This window comes from Loxodonta africana, chromosome 16 (genome assembly GCF_030014295.1).
Source record: "Loxodonta africana isolate mLoxAfr1 chromosome 16, mLoxAfr1.hap2, whole genome shotgun sequence".
In the NCBI taxonomy this organism is placed as follows: Eukaryota; Metazoa; Chordata; class Mammalia; order Proboscidea; family Elephantidae; genus Loxodonta; species Loxodonta africana.
In genome coordinates this window covers 82,482,292-82,501,031 of record NC_087357.1, presented here as the reverse complement: position 1 = coordinate 82,501,031, position 18,740 = coordinate 82,482,292, and the positions used below count along the sequence as shown (strand labels likewise).

At 47.5% G+C, this 18,740-nt stretch overlaps 1 protein-coding gene across 1 annotated transcript in view; it reads left to right on the top strand.

Moving 5' to 3' along the window:
• The window catches only part of CHAT (choline O-acetyltransferase), a 63,504-nt gene that overhangs the window by 32,450 nt on the left and 12,314 nt on the right, over positions 1-18,740 (top strand). Inside the window, exons 7-10 of the mRNA XM_023547168.2 lie at positions 11,081-11,250; positions 13,873-13,973; positions 14,983-15,111; positions 17,688-17,810. Of these exons, the coding sequence (XP_023402936.1) occupies positions 11,081-11,250; positions 13,873-13,973; positions 14,983-15,111; positions 17,688-17,810 (523 nt within the window). The remainder of the gene's footprint in view (positions 1-11,080; positions 11,251-13,872; positions 13,974-14,982; positions 15,112-17,687; positions 17,811-18,740) is intronic.

Genomic DNA, 18,740 nt, shown 5'->3' with positions numbered 1-18,740 from the left:
TGTTGTGTGCCACTGAGTCGGTTCAGACTCATAGGGACCCTATACGACAGAGTACAACTGCCCCATAGGGTTCCTAGGCAGTAATCTTTACTGGAACAGATTGCCTGGTCTTTTCTCCTGCAGAGCCACTGTGCGAGTTTAAATGGCCAAACTTCCAGTTAACAGCCAAGTGCTTAATCTTTTTTTTGGCGGGGGGCGATTTTCAATTATTATTATTATTATTTTTTGTGCTCTAAGCGAAAGTATACAGCTCAGGTTAGTTTCTCATAGAAAAGTTTATACACACATAGTTATCTTACCCTAGTTGCCCCCTCTATAATGTGACAGCACACTCCTCCTTTCCACCTCGTATATTCAACCAGCTCCTGCCCCTTTCTGCCTTCTCATCTCACCTCCAGACAGGGGCTGCCCATTTAGTCTCATATATCTACTTGAACTAAGAAGCGTGCTCTTCACAAGTATCATTTTATGTATTATAGTCCAGTCTACTCTTTGTCTGATGAGTTGGATTCAGGAATGGTTTTAGCTCTGGGTTAATAGAGAGTCATGGAGCCATGTCGTGGGTTCCTCTAGTCTCAGTCAGACCATTAAGTCTGGTCTTTTTACTAGAATTTGAGCTCTGCACCCCACTTTTCTCCTGCTCCATCAGGGACTCTCTGTTGTGTTCCCTGTCAGGGCAGTCATTGGTGGTGGCCGGGTACCATCTAGTTCTCATGGTTTCAGGCTGATGGAGTCTCTAGTTTATGTGGCCCTTTCTGTCTCTTGGGCTCATATTTTCCTTGTGTCTTTAGTGTTCATTCTCCTTTGCTGCAGGTGGGTTGGGACCAATTGATGCATTTTAGATGGCCTCTCACAAGCTTTTACGACCCCAGACGCCACTCACCAAAGTGGGATGCAGAACATTTTCTTAATAAATTTTGTTATGCCAATTGACCTAGGTGTCCCCTGAAACCATGGTCCCCAGACCCCGCCCCTGCTACTCTGTCCCTTGAAGTGTTTGGTTGTATTCAGGAAACTTCTTAGCATTTGGTTTAGTCCAGTTGTGCTGACCTCTCCTGTCTTGTGTGTTGTCCTTCCCGTCACCTAAAATAATTCTTGTCTACTATCTAATTAGTGAATACCCCTCTCCCTCCCCACCCTCATAACCATGAAAGAATGTTTTCTTCTGTGTTTAAACCTTTTCTTGAGTTCTTATAGTATAGTAGTGGTCTCATACAATATTTGTCCTTTTGCAACTGACTAATTTCACTCAGCATAATGCCTTCCAGATTCCTCCCTGTTATGAGATGTTTCACAGATTCGTCATTGTTCTTTATCATTGTGTCAATATACCGTAATTTGTTTATCCATTCATCCACTGATGGGTACCTAGGTTGTTTCCATCTTTTTGTGTTTGTGAACAGTGATGCAATGAACATGGATGGGTGTGCATATATTCCTGTGACTGATGGGCTCTTATTTCTCTGGGGTATATCCCAAGGAGTGGGATTGGTGAATTGTATAGTACTTCTATTTCTAGCTTTTTAAGGAAATGTCGAATCAATTTCCAAAATGGTTGTACCATTTTACATTCCCACCAGCAGTGTGTAAGTGTTCTAGTCTTTCCACAACCTCTCCAGCATTTATTATTTTGTGTTTTTTGGATTAATGCTAGCCTTGTAGGGGTGAGATGGTGTCTCATAGTTTTGGTTTGCATTTCTCTGATGGCTAATGATTGTGAGGATTTCCTCATGCATCTGCTAGCTGTCTGAATGCGTTCTTTGGTGAAGTGCCAGTTCACATCTTTTGCCCGTTATTTAATTGAGTTATTTGTCTTTTTGTTGTTGAGGTTTTACAGTAACTTGTAGATTTTAGAGATTAGACCCTGATCGGATATGTCCTAGTCAAAAATTTTTTTCCCAGGCTTAACCATTTCTTATTTTTATTTTTTGCAGATTGCTTGGGATTTTCTACATAAATCACCAGGTCAGATGAAAATAGAGACAGTTTTATATTTTTCTTTCTGATCTGTATTTCTTTTGTTCTCTTTTCTTGTCTTATTCCACTGGCCCAAACTTGTAGTAATATGTTGAATGAGAACGATGAGAATGGACATCCTTGTCTTAGTCACGATCTAAGTGGAGAATGTATTCAGTCTTTCACCATAAAATGTGGCGTTAGCATGGTTTCTATAGATGCTCGTTACCAACACGAGGATGTTCCCTTCTATTCTAGGTTTTTGGAGAGATTTTGTCATGAATGGGTGCTGAATTTTGTCAAATGCTTTTACTACATTAAATGATATGATCGTGTGATTTTTTTTTCTTTTGTCTTTTAATACGGTGGATTATATTGATTGATTTTCAAATATTGAACAAAGCTTGCAACCCTGGAATAAGCCCCACTTAGGGTATATAATGTCTTTTATATATTGCTGAATTCTGTGTGCTAATAATACATTGTCATGCATTTTTTAAATCTATATTCATGAGGGATATTGGTCTATAGTTTTGTTTGTACACTCCTTCTCTGGTATCAGTGTAACATTTGGTTCATAAAATGAATTGGAAATTGTTCTTTCTTCTTCCATTTTCTGGAGAGATTGTGTAGACCTGGTGTTAATTCTTCCTTAAATGTTTGGTAGAATTCTCCAGTGAAACCATCTGGGCCTGAGACTTCTTTTTGGGGGGTTTTAAGATTAAAAATTCAGTACCTGTAATATTTATAGGGCTATTCAAATGGTTGGTTTCATATTCAGTGAGTTTTGGTGGTTTTATATTTCTAGGAATTAGTCCATTTAAGTTGTCAAATTTATGTTGTATGGTTATTAATAGTATCGTCTTATTATCCTTTTGATGTTTGCAGGGTCTGTAGTCGTATCCCTTGTTTAGCAATTTGATTGATCTCTCCAAGGAACTAACTTTCTTTTTTCATTGACTTTTCTTTTGTTTTCTGTTTTCAATTTCATTGATTTCAGCTTTTATCTTTCTTATTTCCTTCCTTCAGCTCATTCTGGGTTTATTTTACTCTTCTTTTCCTAGGTTCTTGAGGTGAGGGCTTATATTATTGATTTTAGATTTTTCTTTTTTTCTCATATAAGCTTTTAGTGCTATAAATTTCACCTCTCATCAATGCTTTAGCTGTGTCTCACACATTTTGATATGTTGTATCTTTATTTTCATTCAGTTCAATCTTTTTTTTTTTTTTAATTTCCCTTTCGACTTCCTTTTTGACCCATGGATTATTTAGAAGTATATTGGTTAGTGTCTTAGTTATCTAGTGCTGCTGTAACAAAAATACCACAAGTGGATGGCTTTAACAAAGAGAAATTTATTATCTCACAGTTTAGGGGGCTAGAAGCCCAAATTCAGGGCACCAGCTCTCAAAGAAGGCTTTCTATCTCTGTTCGCTCTGGTCCTTGTCATCAATCTTCCCCTGGTTTAGGAGCTTCTCATTGCAGGGACCTTGAGTCCAAAGGAAGTGCTCCCTTCACGGCTCCTCATTCTGGGTGGCATGAGGTCCCTTCTCTTCTCTGCTGGATTCTCTCTTTTATATCTCAAAAGAGTTTGACTCAAGATACAACCTAATCCTGTAGGTTGAGTCTTATCTCATTTATATAACTGCCTCTAACCCCGCCTCATTAACATCGTAGAGGTTAGGATTTACAAAACATAGGAAAATCACATCAGATCACAAAATTGTGGATAACCACACAATGCTGGGAATCTTGGCCTAGCCAAGTTGACACGTATTTTGGGGGAGGACACGATTCTGTCCATAACAGTTAGTTTCCAAGTATTTGGAAATTTTCTTATTATTTTTATGTCACTTATTTTTTCTGCAATTCCATTGTGGCCAGAGAATACACTCTGTATGATTTCAATTCTTTAAAAATTTCTTAGGTTTGTTTTATGGCCCAGGATATGGTCTATGTTTGCATATGATCCATGGTCACTTGAAAAGAAAGTGCATTCTGCTGTTTTGGGGTCAAATATCCACAGTTGTGGATTTGTCTGTTTCTCCTTTTGGTTCAGTCAGTTTTTGCTTCACGTATTTTGCAGCTCTGTTGTTTGGTACATATACGTTCAGGATTGCTATATCTTCTGGGTGGATTGACCCTCTTTGACTCTGTTAATTTTCTTTTCTCTGAAGTTTGCTTTATCTGACATTAATATAGCTACCCCCTACTTTCTTTTGACTAATGTTTGTATGATACATCTTTTCCCATTCTTTTACTTGTGACCAATCTATATCATTATATTTGAAGTGAGCTTAATAGTTGATATGATAATGCTTGAGTTTGCCATCTTTTTTTGTTTGCTTGTTTTGTTTTCTCTGTTTTTCATTTCTGTTTTCTTTTTCCTGCTTCCTATCAATTACTTGAACATATTTTAGAATTCCATATTGATTGATTGATTGATTTTTAGTGTTTCTATTTGTATTGCTTTTTTTAGTGGTTTCTCTAGGTGTTGCCTTATATACACATAACTTATCACAGTCTATCAGTGTCAACATTTCGCCAGTTCTAGCAAAGTACAGAAATCTTGCGACATTTATAACAATTGTTTTCAGTATTTCCTCTACATACATTTAAAACCACATTAGGCAGTGTTATAATTTTTGCTTCAGCCATCAAACAATTTAGAAAACTCAAAAGGAGAATGAAAATGAATTATATATACCCAGATTTTTACTCTTTCCGTTGTTCTTTCTTACTCCTGTTGTTCCAATATTTTTCTTTTTATTATTCCCTTTCTTTTTAGGAAACTTTCTGTAACTATACTTTTAAGGTACATCTGCTGTTGACAAATTCTCCTACTTTTCATTCATCTGAGAATGTCTTGATTTTCCCATTCTTTCCCGAGGGATATTTTTGCTGGGTATGTGATTCTAGATTGACAGTTCATTTAGCACTTGAAAAGTGTTGTGCTGCTTTCTTCTGCCCTCCACGGGTTGTGTTGAAAACTCTGCTGTCATTCAAATTGTTTTTCCCCTATAGATAAGGTGTCATTTCTCTCTTGCTGCATTCAAAATTTTTTCTTTGTTTTTAGTTTTCAGAAGTTTGACAATGATGTGTGTTGGTGTGGATTTCTTTGGATATATCCTGTTTGTGGTTCACTCAGCTTCTTGAATCTGTAGGTTTATGTCTTTTTCCAAATGTAGGAAGTTTTCAGCCATCATTTATCTGAGTACTTTTCCACACTTCCAGTCTTTCTGCTCTCTTTCTGGGACTGCAATGACACATGTTAGATCTATTTTTCCACAGGCCCCTGAGGTTCTGTTTTTTGTTTTATTTTGTTTTTTTACTATTATTAATCTGTTTTCTCTCTGTTGTTCAGATTGGCTAATTTTTATTATTTAATCTGAAAGTTCAGTGATTCTTTTCTCTTTCTCCTCTGATCTGCTGTCGTGTCCTTGCACTGAGCTTTAGATATTGGTTTTCGTATTTTTCAGTTCAAAATTTCCATTTGGTTCTTCTTATATCTTTCATTTCTTTGCTGAGACTTTCCTTTTTTTTTTTTTTCTGTTTGTTTTCAGTGTATTTATAATTACTTTTTTGAAGCATTTTTATGATGACTGCTTTAAAAATCTTTGTCAAATAACTAACTGTAACATCTCTGTCATCTCAGTGTTGATATCTATTGACTGTCTTTTTTATTCAAGTTGAGATCTTTCTGGTTCTTGGTCTGACAAGTGACTTTCTGTCAAATCCTGGACATTTTTGTATTATGTTATGAGTCTGGATCTTACTTAAACTGTCTTCTGTTTTAGCTGGCTTTTTCTGACATTGCTCCAGTGGGAGAAGAGTAAGCACTGTGTTGCCCTAGGTGGGGTTAGGAGTCCAGGTTCTTCACTTGCTGTCTATTGACACCCCTGGGCTGGGGTAGTGGGGAGAGCTCCCCCTTACTGCTGGGTGGCGGTGGGAGTTCATGCTCTCCATATGGTCTATACTGATACTATGGGGAGGGTAGCTGCTTCTCTGACAACATCAGAGGTTGGGATGCCTCATTACAGCCTGGTGATCATATAGGTCTAAGTTCTGCACTAGGCCTTTGTTGGCATCAGGGTTGGAAGGCAGAGTTTTATCTGTGGTGTTCGGCTAAAGTAGAATGATTTTTGTCTAAAAGTTTTCTTCCTTGCTCAGGTGCCCCTTTCCTGTTCTTTTGGCCAGAGAGAGGACTCTTTTGTTGGTGCTTTCTTTGTTTGGGCTTTTTGTTTGTCTGCACCCATTTGTGTCTCTGTGTTGCTGGCTTCTTCAGCTCCAAGTCTGGGTTACGTGAGGCAAAAAGAAACCCCAGGGAACTCACCACCATGTTTTTCCTTGAGTCTGACACCCCTACTGGTCCTCCTCCCTCTTTCCAGTTTTCAGAGTCTTCCTGTACTTGATTTATATGTGATGTTCAGGATTTGTAGAGGGAGAATTAGGGAAAAGTCTACTTCATCTTCTTTGAAGCAGAAGACCCTCCTTCCTGAGTTCTTTAAAAGAGGCTCTATAAGTCATGCTAAAGCACTTCTGGTTTCCAAGAGCCAGATTTCAACGGACAAGAAATACTTTTGTTGAAATCCTTACAATTGGCTTTGCCTCTGGAAACTGGGAGTATAAAGATTACTCTACAGGCCATACCCATTGAAACATAAGGTCCCTAAACTCAAAAAACAAACTCATTGCTATCAAGTCAGTTCTGACTCATAGTGACCCTATAGGACAGAGTACAACCACCCCAGAGGGTTTCCAAGAAGCAGCTGGTAGATTTGAACTACCAACCTTTTGATTAGCAGCCATAGCTCTTAACCACTACAACACCATGGCTCCATAAGACCCCTGGATGGCACAAATGGCTTGTGCTTGGCTTCTAACCTAAAAGTTCGTGGTTTGAACCCACCCAACAGTGCCATGGAAGAAAGGCCTGGCAATCTGTTTCTGTAAAGACTACAGCCAACAAAACCTTATAGGATAGTTCTGGTCTGTGACACACAGGATCACCATGAGTCAGAATCGACTTTATGGCAACGCATTTGGTTTTTTGTTTTATAGGCCATAGAGTAGGGAAGAATACAGCAAGTGTGATGGCAGGTTTCCCTCTCAAACAGAGGGAAAACCCTTTTGTCTGCGGAAGGAAGACCCTCGGATGGGACTGACAGAGGTTTAGAAGCTCTAAGTACCCGGAAGGAACCCAGTGCCTCCAGCTCCAGGGGCCATGTGAGGGAAGATGGACAGGAGAGTAGAAATCTGAGGCCGTTAAAGACTTGTGCCAGCTTCCCAGGAATTAGACCAGAAAGAGAAAGTGCCCCAGAGAGGACTATCTGTCCAGGTAGACACAGCCGGGGTGTGTGTGTTTGTGTGCGCGGGCATACAGGCACATGTTGGCGGAAGCACCTGTGAGATCTCCAGCTCTCCCAAGGCAGGGGTGCTAAGTGCTCATTTTATCTTTACTCACCTGAGTCACAGTCTGAATGTTTTCAGCCTCCGACAGAAACATCGGGGCTCTCAAAGGTCTTGTGGCCTCTGGAATTTCTGCACTGCCAGAGCTGTCAACTCTAGTGGGTGTGGGTGGCAGAGCAAGCTCCTGCTCTTACCAGCTCCCACTTCTCACTATTAAGTGGGAGCTCCTTGAGGAAGATGGATTTGCCACATTAAGCCAGCCTCAGTGTGCTCAGTGAGGATGTCAGAAGACAAACGGCTCCTGCGGCGTGCCTCCAGCCCACCGCCCAGTGTTTCCATTACATTTGGGCCAGAGTCATGGTGCGTGAGTTCGGCTGTAGTTCATTTTCTGCCTTACACGATAAACTTGTCAGCATTTTGACCGATCAGCTCCTTGTATTCAGGGAGTTCATTTGCAAGGCCACCTGGCTCCCGGGCACTGCTGTCCCTCTCCCATTTCAGTCTGTCTAATGAGCCAGGACCTGGTTCCTGTTGGCTGGCCCTGAGCTTCTGGGCCCTGAGAAGCCTGCATGTCTCCCAGTGGCAAAGAGACATCGGCCCCACCTCACGGATCCCTCTCTTCTGCCTGGAGGTGCAGGGCAGTGCTGCCTAGGGGAGCTGTCCTTTCTGGCTGCCAGCCTCGCACTGCCGCACAGCCTCCACTCACCTGCCTCCTGGCTGGACAGGCTTGCTATGGGCTTCCTGGGGAGCTGCAGCCTGTCCTCTATGGCCCACTCTCCCAGGTCTAGACAAGTGGCTGTTTCTAAGGAGACCTTGGCAAAGGCAGGCACCAAGCCTGGGCCTATTGAACTGACTTGACTGCATGGATTGGGGCAGCGAAGTCCAAGAGGCCTTGAGGAAGGTTACAAGGCCCCTTAGCTGCCTAGGTACCAAAAGCATCCTGCAACTCCAGTCTTCCCTGAACCCTCATCCTAGAGAGGAAGGGGGAACTGACTTGCCGGCCACATGGGGTGACCCTGACATCTCCCTGGGATTTGCAAGTACCAGGAAAAAGATGGATGGGCAGTGAACTTGGAGACTGCTTTCACCAGAGGACACCTGTGGACACCTACCAGGAAACTGGAGAAATCTGTGCAGAGCAGGTCTCCATAAGTGGCTTAGCAGCGGTGTGCTCTGAAGTTGTTGAGGAGACCCCAGGAGGGTCTGAGGGATTACAACAGGCAGGGCAAGTGTAGTTCTACCCCCTCAAGGCAGACTACAGGGGAAGGAGCAGCCCAGGGAGACAGGAGTGAGACCAGGGCCTGGGAGGAGCAGGCAGGGCCTCACTAGCTTGTTGGAGAGCAGTGGGGGTGCAGTTCAGGTGTGACTGGGGCCACTACTGGGCTGTGCTCAGAGCCATGGGAAGAAACTGGCTGGTGGACAGAGGCAGAAGGAGTGGTCATGATTGAGTGAAGACCCTGAGCATGAGGGTGTGGACGCCTGACTTCCTCGGACATGTCCCTGGACCTCAGGAAGGCAGATTTTCAAAGACTCAGAGAGACGATGGGCTTGAGGCTCAACATCTAGGAGTGATGCCTCCAGGGCGGGGGGCGAAGGGGGCTCTGGAAAGAGGAGTTCCAACTCAGCAGTCACAGGGAAAGGCAGGAGCTGAGACGGGTGTAGGGCCACACAGGGCACACCCCGGCAAGCTGCGACCTCGAAGTGTGGTGCAGAAAGGTTGCACAGAGGACCACAGGCCTAGGCTCAGAATCTGAGGGCACAGAGCTGGCTGTGGGAAATAGCAAGAGACCACACTTACGGGCCAAGCCTATCCCAGTGCTGGAAACCACAGGGGGCAGAAAGGGCTGGGACTGCCATCCTGGAGAGAGTCCACAGCCCCTGGATATTTCTCCCTGACAAAGAGAATGGCCAGCAGCTGAGATGAGTGAGGGGGTGCAGTGGCAAACCCACGGTGTTCTCAGTGTAGGAATGTGAGCCCAACATTACCACATGGTAAAAGTTAGGATTAATTTAGCCTCATATGGCAGAAAACCCAAAATAATGGTGACTTAAAGAAAACAGAGGTTTCTATCTCATGTGGACCAGAGGTGAACTGTTGAGAGCCGATACCTGGTGGCTCAAGAGGTCATTAGCAGTCTAGGGTTCTTCATCTCACTGCTTTGCCATGCCTAGAGTGTGGCCCTCATCCTCATGGTCCAGAATGGAGGCTAGAGCACTGGTTATCACACCTCTCTTCCAGGCGGCAGGATAGAAGAAGGTGGGAAGATGGGCAAAGAGCACATGCTGTCTATCTTCCAGGGGGTTCCTTGGAGCTGCAATACAGTGTTTCTGGATCTTCTTGGCTGGATTTAGACACCTGGTTACTGCTTGCTGTAAAGGAAGCTGGGAAATGTAACTTTAGCTCTGGTTGTCCATGTGCCAAGACAAAAACCAGGAGCTCTATGACTATGGGGAGAATAGGTATGGGGTATACAACTAGCAGTCTGTGCCACATCATGCCTCATTGCCTTCAGATATCCATGCACCCCATCTTCCCATGTGTTCACCCCTCTCCTCCCTGATCCTGGGGGCAACCCTGTGCCTCGTCCTGGTACAGCAACTAGCCCAGAGGCCAGAGTCTCTGGGCAAAGTGCAAGCCTCACCATCAGGCCCTGATGGAACTCCTTGTGATTTGTGACCTTGTGATTCTGTCCCACACGCCAGCATCTGATAGTGGAGAAAGAATCCTCCACAATAAAGACTCTTGTTTGAGAGAAGGGAGACCGGGAGACACCAAGCAGGTACCAGGCACGGTGATCAGTCCCACTGGGCAGGCTCCCAAGCCTTCCGTACTGAGTAGAGGCAGTTCCCTGGGGCAGCCCACCTGGCTATCCCCAGGTCTACTCTCAGGGAGGAACCTGCATGTCCAGTGTCCTTGTCCATATTCATCAATTGCCACACCAAGGTGGGCATTGGGTGCTTACCTTCTGGGGACCACACAGTTTTCAAAGCCCCTTCCTGTAGGAACGGGGGCAGAGGTCTGGGTGTTGTTAGGGGTTTAGCGTCAGATGCAGGCCAGGCTTAGGGTCCCTTTGGCAATGCGTCTCCTGCACAGCTCAATGACTACTTATCCATCGAGCTCCATGGACGTGAACCACCCCCAACAAGCTGGCCCTGCAGCCTGGGCCCTTCCCACCCGCCCCTGACACCGAAGCAACAGCTGAATGGCTGTGGGAAGGTAACACCATAACTTCAGAATTTCATGTGAAATTGCCTGATTTTTAAATTTTGACAGCTGATTTGAATGTTTGAAAATTATCATTCAGGACAAATAAAACATCTCTGAACCAGAACTGCCAAGATGGGGGTGGTGTTGAATGGGGAATTTGAGCCACCTCCACTGAGGGGGGCTACCTAGAGGTCTAAGTGTCTGTGGAGGCCTCTGTAGCTCCCTGCACAAATGCACGTGGTCCTGGCAGGCAGGAACCACAGCCTCACAATCTGGGGGGCTCCTGCAGGGGCCCTGAGGGGGAGCTGAGCCACTGTAGTTAGGGAGGGGCTCAGGACAGGGGCAGACATTACTGCCCAGCACTGGGAGTGGGGGTCAGCCTGGCTCTAGATCTGGGTAGCTCTGTGCTCAGGGAAAACAGGGTGGACACCAGCCCTGGAGCGTGTGGGCCTCTGGGAGAAGATCCCAGGCAGGGCAGGTGCTCAGCTCCTGCCTGTCCTGCCCCCCAGACTCCACCAACCGAGACTCACTGGATATGATTGAGCGTTGTATCTGCCTGGTGTGCCTGGACACCCCAGGGGGTGTGGAGCTCAGCGATCCCAACATGGCCCTCCAGCTCCTCCATGGTGGAGGCTGCAGCAAGAATGGGGCGAATCGCTGGTATGACAAGTCCTTGCAGGTAAGTGCTGCGTGAGCCTGGCCTCCCAGTGTACAACACAGCCAGCCCCAGTAGCAGTGTCATGTCTGGCCGGCTCTCTCCCTGGCCTCAGCTACCCAGGATGCTGGACTGCCAGGGCTAGGGGAGCTGAAGGGCATGGAGGTGCTCTACTGGGTCAGCTTCTGCACTGGCCAGGATTCTCTTGGGGCAAGGGGCCAAGCTAAACTCAAATTACCCTAAACTTCTTGCAGCCTGTGGTCAGACCTGGGGCCCATGCTCTTAGCACCTGTCACACACACTGCAATGTGGGTCACGCCAGGGTCATCGAGCACAGCAGTCCCTCCCCAAAGAGCCCTAACGCGTTCAGCAGATGTTTGATGCACAGAGATGTCGGCTTCTTCGCATATCCTCCACCCTGGCCTGGCCATTTCAGCACACCTCCCTCAAAGCCCTGTGAGGAAGGAGCAGCTCAGCATCTCTGTGGAAGAAAAGCCGTAACAGAAAATAAAACAATTTATATATTTTTCATTCCTGTGACATCAGACTAGAAACAAGCTGCCCTGCACATTTATTTGGTCTAGAGAGAATCAACCATGCAGAAGGAGATGAAGGTAAAGTCGGGCCCTTCATCCCTGCTCCCCGCCTTTCCCCCCACTTGCCGATTCTGAGTCTAATCTCATTTGCTTTTAAAGCCACCGCGCTTTGAACGAATGCCGTGTTAAGTGGGCAAACGGTCTCAGTCTTTTGGGTTGCAGCTTGCACATCTGAGCATTCCCAGGGACTGTCTCGTTTTCTTTCTCCCTCCCTTACATTCTGCAGGATCTGCTCTTTATTCATTTGCATATTGATTCTGTTATTTCTGATGAGTTCTCTTGCTGCTGTGCAGGCAATTTTAGCCTCCGCCTGATGCTAATGGCCTGCAATCTTTCATGGAGCAGCTGTGGAAATTAAATAAAGTAATGGATGCCCAGGACCTGGGACAGAGTAAGCCCTGGTAGCAGCTATTTAAAGGCACCATTCCTTCTCCCCCCTGCCTCACCCCTTTCTTTTAGTGACAGGGACAGAAAGCAATAATACGAGGGTGGACACAGCCCCCCTCCCTCCTCCCTCACCTGGCCAAGGGACCTCCTGGTACTGCTCACATGTGCTTACCTGCTGAACCTTTTCCTAGGCTGCACAGATTAATAGCGGGTTGGAGAAGTCAGAGAGGCTGTGTGGACCTGAGTTTGAAAGGTCGAGAGCTAGTCTCAGTACAGGAGAAATAGGGCAGAGAGGGAAGCCCTGTAAGGGATGAGTTTTAAGAGAAACTTTGTGGGAGGTGTATGTGCTTGCTTGTTTGAAGAATGGGACTGAAGTTTCGGGCAACTGCCACCCTCTGGGAGAGCCTGGGGAAAAGACATGGAGAAAGGCCGTTCGGGGTGTGTGCTCTGTTATGGTCTCCCCTCTGCTCCTTGGAGGATATTTCAGGAAAGATTGCCATCGCTTTTTTGTTTGTTTATGGATATTAGATGCTGTGCTGAGATGGCCAACAAGGCAGCCCAGCTTTATTTGGATTACACTTGAAGAACCAAAGCTCGTCCTCATTATTTTCCGCCAGTCCTTTTGTGCACTCTGTGTGTTTCTTTTCCAAGTCAGCTCAACACAGCATTTGTAGAGAGGGGGTCAGAAAGCCATAATTAACCCTGACAGTTTATGTAGATCTTCCACAGGCGTTATCGCCTGTATCAGTCCTGTGAGCTGGGCATTATTAGGCCCATTTTAAAGGAGAGCAAACAGAAGTCTAGAGAGCTGAAGCACCTTGATAAAGGTCACACAGTTGTCAGGAGGCAGCAGCAGAACTAGAATCCTGACCCCAGGCACAGGCATCAAGTTAAGGAATGTCCTTAGTACACCTTTCCTTTACCCACACTACGGGGTATTCCCCCCCGCCCCCCCGAGGAATCTGCATGCCATCCAAATTGAGTAGTTCTCTTTCATTCATTTGTTAAACAAAGCTGTGGTGTGCCTACTATGGGTGGACAGCGGTGTAGATTCTGGGAACGTGATCAACAGTGGCCAAAACCAACAGGGTCCATCAAACACATACTCAGATGAACAAAACTAAGAGTTATGGCTGCAATGAGCCCAATGGAGCGGAAATGGGGCTCAAAGAAGCCTGGAGAGCTTGCCCACAACCTGGAACCCTGTGTGCAGACTCAGCTTGAGCTCATCAAGAGTCACTAGATTGTTTCTATTGGGAAACTTTGGGCTCCACCTTCACTGCCCAGAACATTTATTGGAAGGACGCTGCACAGCTTAGAGCTGCTTTGAGACTCCCATAGTCTCAGGCTGCAGCGATTGTGCACAGCCTTCTTTTTAAGAGATGGTATTTTTGGTGTCCTTGGAGGAGACTGCAAACACTGGTAGCTTAGTGGTTAAGAGCTACACCTGCTAACGAAAAGATCAGCAGCTTGAATCCACCAGGTGCTCCTTGGAAACCCTAGAGGGCAGTTCTATTCTGTCCTATAGGATCGCTATGAGTCGGAATCAACACCAGCAGGTTGGTTTGGTTTTGGTTTGGAGGAGACCTGGTCTGGAGCCACGGGGCTGGTTTGGAATGCTGACCACACAGGTGTCCTGTCACTCCCCTCTTTCTCTCTGCAGTTTGTGGTGGGCAGGGACGGGGTCTGTGGCGTGGTGTGTGAGCACTCCCCTTTTGACGGCATCATCCTGGTGCAGTGCGTGGAGCACCTGCTCAAGCACGTGTAAGTCTGGAGGGCAGGGCTCTTCCGGAGCTGCCACGGGGGCAAAGCCCTGCTGCCATGCTGGGCCAGGGATTCAGGGGGTCACTGGGAGGCTGTGTTAGTCTAGAAAGTCTCCTAGGAAAAGATGAATTTGAAAACCAGCTTAATGTGGTACCATGTGCTTTATCAGTCAGGAGAAGTAGGGGCCAGCTGGGCCAAAGATTGGGGCACTTAGGGAGAGGCATGGCAAAGAATTTTAGCTAAACGGGAAAGTCTGCTTTGGTCCAGGGATGCCCAGATCAATACCTATTGCTTGTCCTGGGTCAGGCCCTACCAACTGATGACCCAGCACAGAGGGGAGGTCTCTGAGTTGGGCCCCCCTTGCCTTCCTCGGGTCGGGTCTTTTTTTTAGCTTCAGACCTAGCCAGGCTGTGAGGGCTTCCCTGTCCCTCAGACATCCCACGTTTCTTCCTGCATTCACCATGTTGCTCATTCTCTACTCCTAGAATACCCTCTCTGCTCTAAGTTCTAAGTCCCTTCCATTCTTTAGGATCACTGAAACTCAAACCAGGAGCCCCTGGGTGGCACAAACAGATAAGCACTAGACTGCTAACCGAAAGGTTGGAGGCTCGAATCCACTCAGAGGCACTTCAGAAGAAAGGCCTGGCAATCTACTTCCAAAAGATCTCAGCCACGGGGCGGGGGGACAACACTTGTAGACAGAACAATACACTTTGCTCCTTAAATACTCCTTTAAATATTGTTTAAGTGTTAGAGGTGTAACGTGGGCTAGCAGGAAGGAAGAAACAGAAATAATGGGTCTTAGAGTCAGATGGAGCAGGATTGAACCTGGGCTCCGCCCCTCGCTCATTCTGGTGGCTTCTCTGAGCGTGTTTCTTCTGTGTGATGGCTGGCGGGCAGCTCACACACACTGAAGCTCCGTGGCTGCATATACCAGCAGTTAAAATGCTGGCAGATACTACCACCTCTCATCTTGCGGGGCCCCAGGATGTCCCCTCTGTGCCTGCAGGAAGAAAAGCACCCAGAAGCTGGTCCGAGCCGACTCCGTCAGTGAGCTCCCAGCCCCCAGGAGGCTCCGGTGGAAATGCTCCCCCGAAATTCAAGGCCACCTAGCCTCCTCTGCAGAAAAGCTTCAACGGTAAGGAGAAGCCTCGGTCTCCTCCGGGGGTGCTCCTCCGGGAGTCACTGTGCCCCCCAGCAGCTGCTGAGGCACCTCGAAATTTCCAAAGATCCCAGCTTCTCCCTGCCTCTCTGTCTGCCCCCCATCATGTAAATGTAGTCAGACTAAAGGGAAGTTACAACTCCCTGGGAAATAACCTTGCTGAAGTAGCCATCATTTCCATAAAATGCAAACGTGAAGCTATTTTTTTCCCACAGGTTTCACCTGACTGAGCAGAGTCAAGGCCAGGAAATCTCCCCCTGCTTTTGGGGGAATAGTAAACAACTGGTTTGAATAGGTTATTTGAATCCAAGCCATTTCAATTTGCTTGAATTTACACTGCAATTTGACAAAAGGCCCTTTTCCCCAAGGAGAGGAAGGCAGTTCAGGCCCTAATGGGCCCAGATAGGAGGGCTGGGGATAGCATGGGCCGTCTGGGGAGGGTACCATGTTCCTGGTATTGAGCCGATACTGGCAAGGTGTGGAGGGAGCCAGAGGCTGGCAAGCAGACCTGGTTCCTAATTGTTCATCACTTCATTCCACACCTTAGCATTGTGACCTGGGGGCAGATAGCTTCATTCATTCATTAATTCCTTCCTTCTTCATTCATTCATTCACTCGTTCATCAAACGTGTGGGGTTCTAGTGAGTGCCAGGCTCTGTGGTAAGGGTCTGGGAACACAGAAATGAATACACCAAGGAATTTATTCTTTAGTGGAGGATACAGACCCCTAGGCCAAAACACATAAGATACAATAAGGTAAGTGCTTTTGAGCCAAACAAACAAAGAAGGCAAGAGCTGAACGGAGCCAGGAGGGTGAGGGGGCTCTGCAGGAGAGACGGGCCCTGAGGAATGTGTAGGAGTGTGTGGTGCAGGTGGGTGGGGAAGAGGGCAGAAGACAGCTTGTTCCGACATGCAGGTTTATAGATGATCCAGGCTGGTTAGGAGGTCAGCAAGGGGCAGGACAGCCTGAGTTGGGCACAAAAGAGAAAATGAGGCTAAACTGTGAAGAGCATCACTGCCCTTACCTTCTGGGGCCTGGCAGTGAGAAGCCCTGGAGGACTTGGAGCAGGGGTTCTGGAAGCCAAAGGGGAGACTTGGTCACAGCTCTGGAGGGCGGGATAGAGTGCGGCCTGACACGGGGGCTGCAAGTCGCTGTGGAGGAGTAGCAGGCTCCCCTGGGGCAGGTGGGGAGGCCTCAGCTGTTCATCTATAAAATGCGCTGATTTGTGGACCCTGACAGGGTTGTTCAGAGGACAAGTCAGCTGCCAGGTGAGTGGACTGGTGGGTCAGCGAATCTTGGGCTAAGGGGAAGCCTGTCACTTTCAGGGATTCCAACAGGTCGCACATGCTAGCAAAGCGCTCAGCTTCTCTTTCCACAGGACAAGGGAGCCAGGAGAGACCTGTGGGTGGGGAGCAGGAGGAGCCTGGGAGTCCTGAGCTGCCCAGGGAAGGGTGGGTAGGTCTGAGGGGGCAGGGCTGAGGGAGAGGTTTCCAGGTGGCTGTGGCAAGGGTTGATTCCGACTCACGGCAACCCTGTGTGTCAGAGTAGAACTAGGGTTGATTCCGACTCACGGCAACCCTGTGTGTCAGAGTAGAACTGGGCTCCAGGGCACTTTCAATGGCTGATATTTCCGTATAGATCACCAAGTCTTTTTTTCACGGCACCTCTGGGTGGACTCAAACCTGCAACCATTCAGTTAGTTAGCAGCTGAGCAAGGGTGGTACAAACAGTGAGGAACAATTCAAGGAGGGGCAGCAGGAAGGGTGAGGGGCTCGGGCTGCCCACTGGGACTATGCAGTCACCCTGCTGGACGTTGCTCCAAATGTCATTATTAAGGATGAAAGGTCAGTCTTGGGGGAGGGGGGCTAGAGAGGAGGGAACCAGAGTCCCAGAGCATCTCGGGGCAGACAGGCAATGACCTGAGGGCGGCAGAGGCAAAAGCTTCTGGGTAAAATGGTTTTCAGTTGCGGCAAAGCCACAGACAACGCACCCGTGGTGACCGTGGCCACCCATCCTCCCTAGGCCTCTTCTCTCCATAGCAGAACAGGGGGAAGAGTCTGCAGACTTCTCGCTGCAGGGAATTTGCCACGTTCCAACAGGACGGCCGATGCCAAAAGGATCCTCAGGGATGTTGGACACACTTTCTCAAACAGACCCAATGAATGACCTCTTTCAAGCCACTTCTGTGGGCGTGGACTTCTAGAATTCTGTTTATGGGCAGTGTTCTCTCTGCCCATACAAATGTCTGTTATTCTCCTGTCCCCCTCCCTGCTGCAGCCAGGCCCACCTGTCCGCCTGTCCCCCCAGAGCACAGCCCACCCTGCCCAGTGAGCCTCACCCTCAGCTCAGAGTCACCCATGGTGTGGTGTGCCTCCACCACTGCTATGTGTCAAGGCCCGTCTCTGACTCCCAGCACATTCCTGGGGCACAGGGACTGGTCCTCGTCTTCAGGGTGCTAGGACATCAACTGTGCTAGAGAAAGCTGGTCAGACTCAGGGGTGCAAGCATTCTGCTCTACATGCAAGCAAAGCCTCTTCTCTTCCTTCCACAGGATCGTGAAGAACCTTGACTTCACTGTTCATAACTTCAACTACTATGGGAAAACATTCATGAAGCAGCAGAAATGCAGCCCCGATGCCTTCCTTCAGGTGGCCCTCCAACTGGCCTTCTACAGGTAAGCCAAGCCTGATGGCAGAATAAGTCCTTGCCAAGTGGGCTAACAGACAAAGTGCTCAAGATCCTAGCATCTAGAAGCACAGTGGAGGGAGTGAGGGCCTTCTGTGGGCCTAGAGGAGGGGAGGATGATCATGGAAAGAGAGGCCATCTGAACTGGACTTCAAAGTGAGAATCCGGCCTCAGATAGGAGAAGGAAAAATGCTCCCATTGAAGGAACTGCCTGAGCAAGGGCCTGGCGGCAGGTGACCCAAAGTGGCTGAGAGCAGAGCTAAGGGTGGGCTACGTGAGCAGTGAAGAACTCAAGGTTGGTGGAGCCAGATCAGGAGCCCAAGGAGCTGGGTTAAGGAGCTTGCTCTTCGTCCTGATTTGGCCGTTACCCCTCCCCTCCAGCTCTCGTAGCTATAAGCTGTTCCTTCCCACTCTTTCCAAACATGATAACTAAAGGGAACCAGATCCATCCAGTTGGGCAAGTCAAAGATTTTGGACTCATCCTTGATTCTTCCCTTTCTCTCACTCCCCACATGCCCATGTCCATTCTCCTCCAAAGTTTCTCTCCAATCTGTCCTCTCCACCTCCACTGCCATCGGCTTCTCCCAGGCCACCAACATCTTCAGAGTCTAAGCTGTAACAGAAATATTTTTAACCTATTCCTAGATTTGGCAGAGACCTTGAAGCTGCCTAAGTGGCAGCCTAAAAGCAGCCAATGACAGCATCCACTTTTGTGCTCAGCATAGTATTTGCCTCTAGGGACCATGAAGATCAAACCAAACCTGTTGTCATCGAGTCAGTCCTGACTCATGGTGACTCCACATATGTCAGAGTAGAACTGTGCTCCATAAGGTTTTCAATGGCTGATTTTTTTGGAAGTAGATCTGCAGCCCTTTCTCCTGAGGCACCTCTGAGTAGACTTGAACCTCCAACCCTTTCG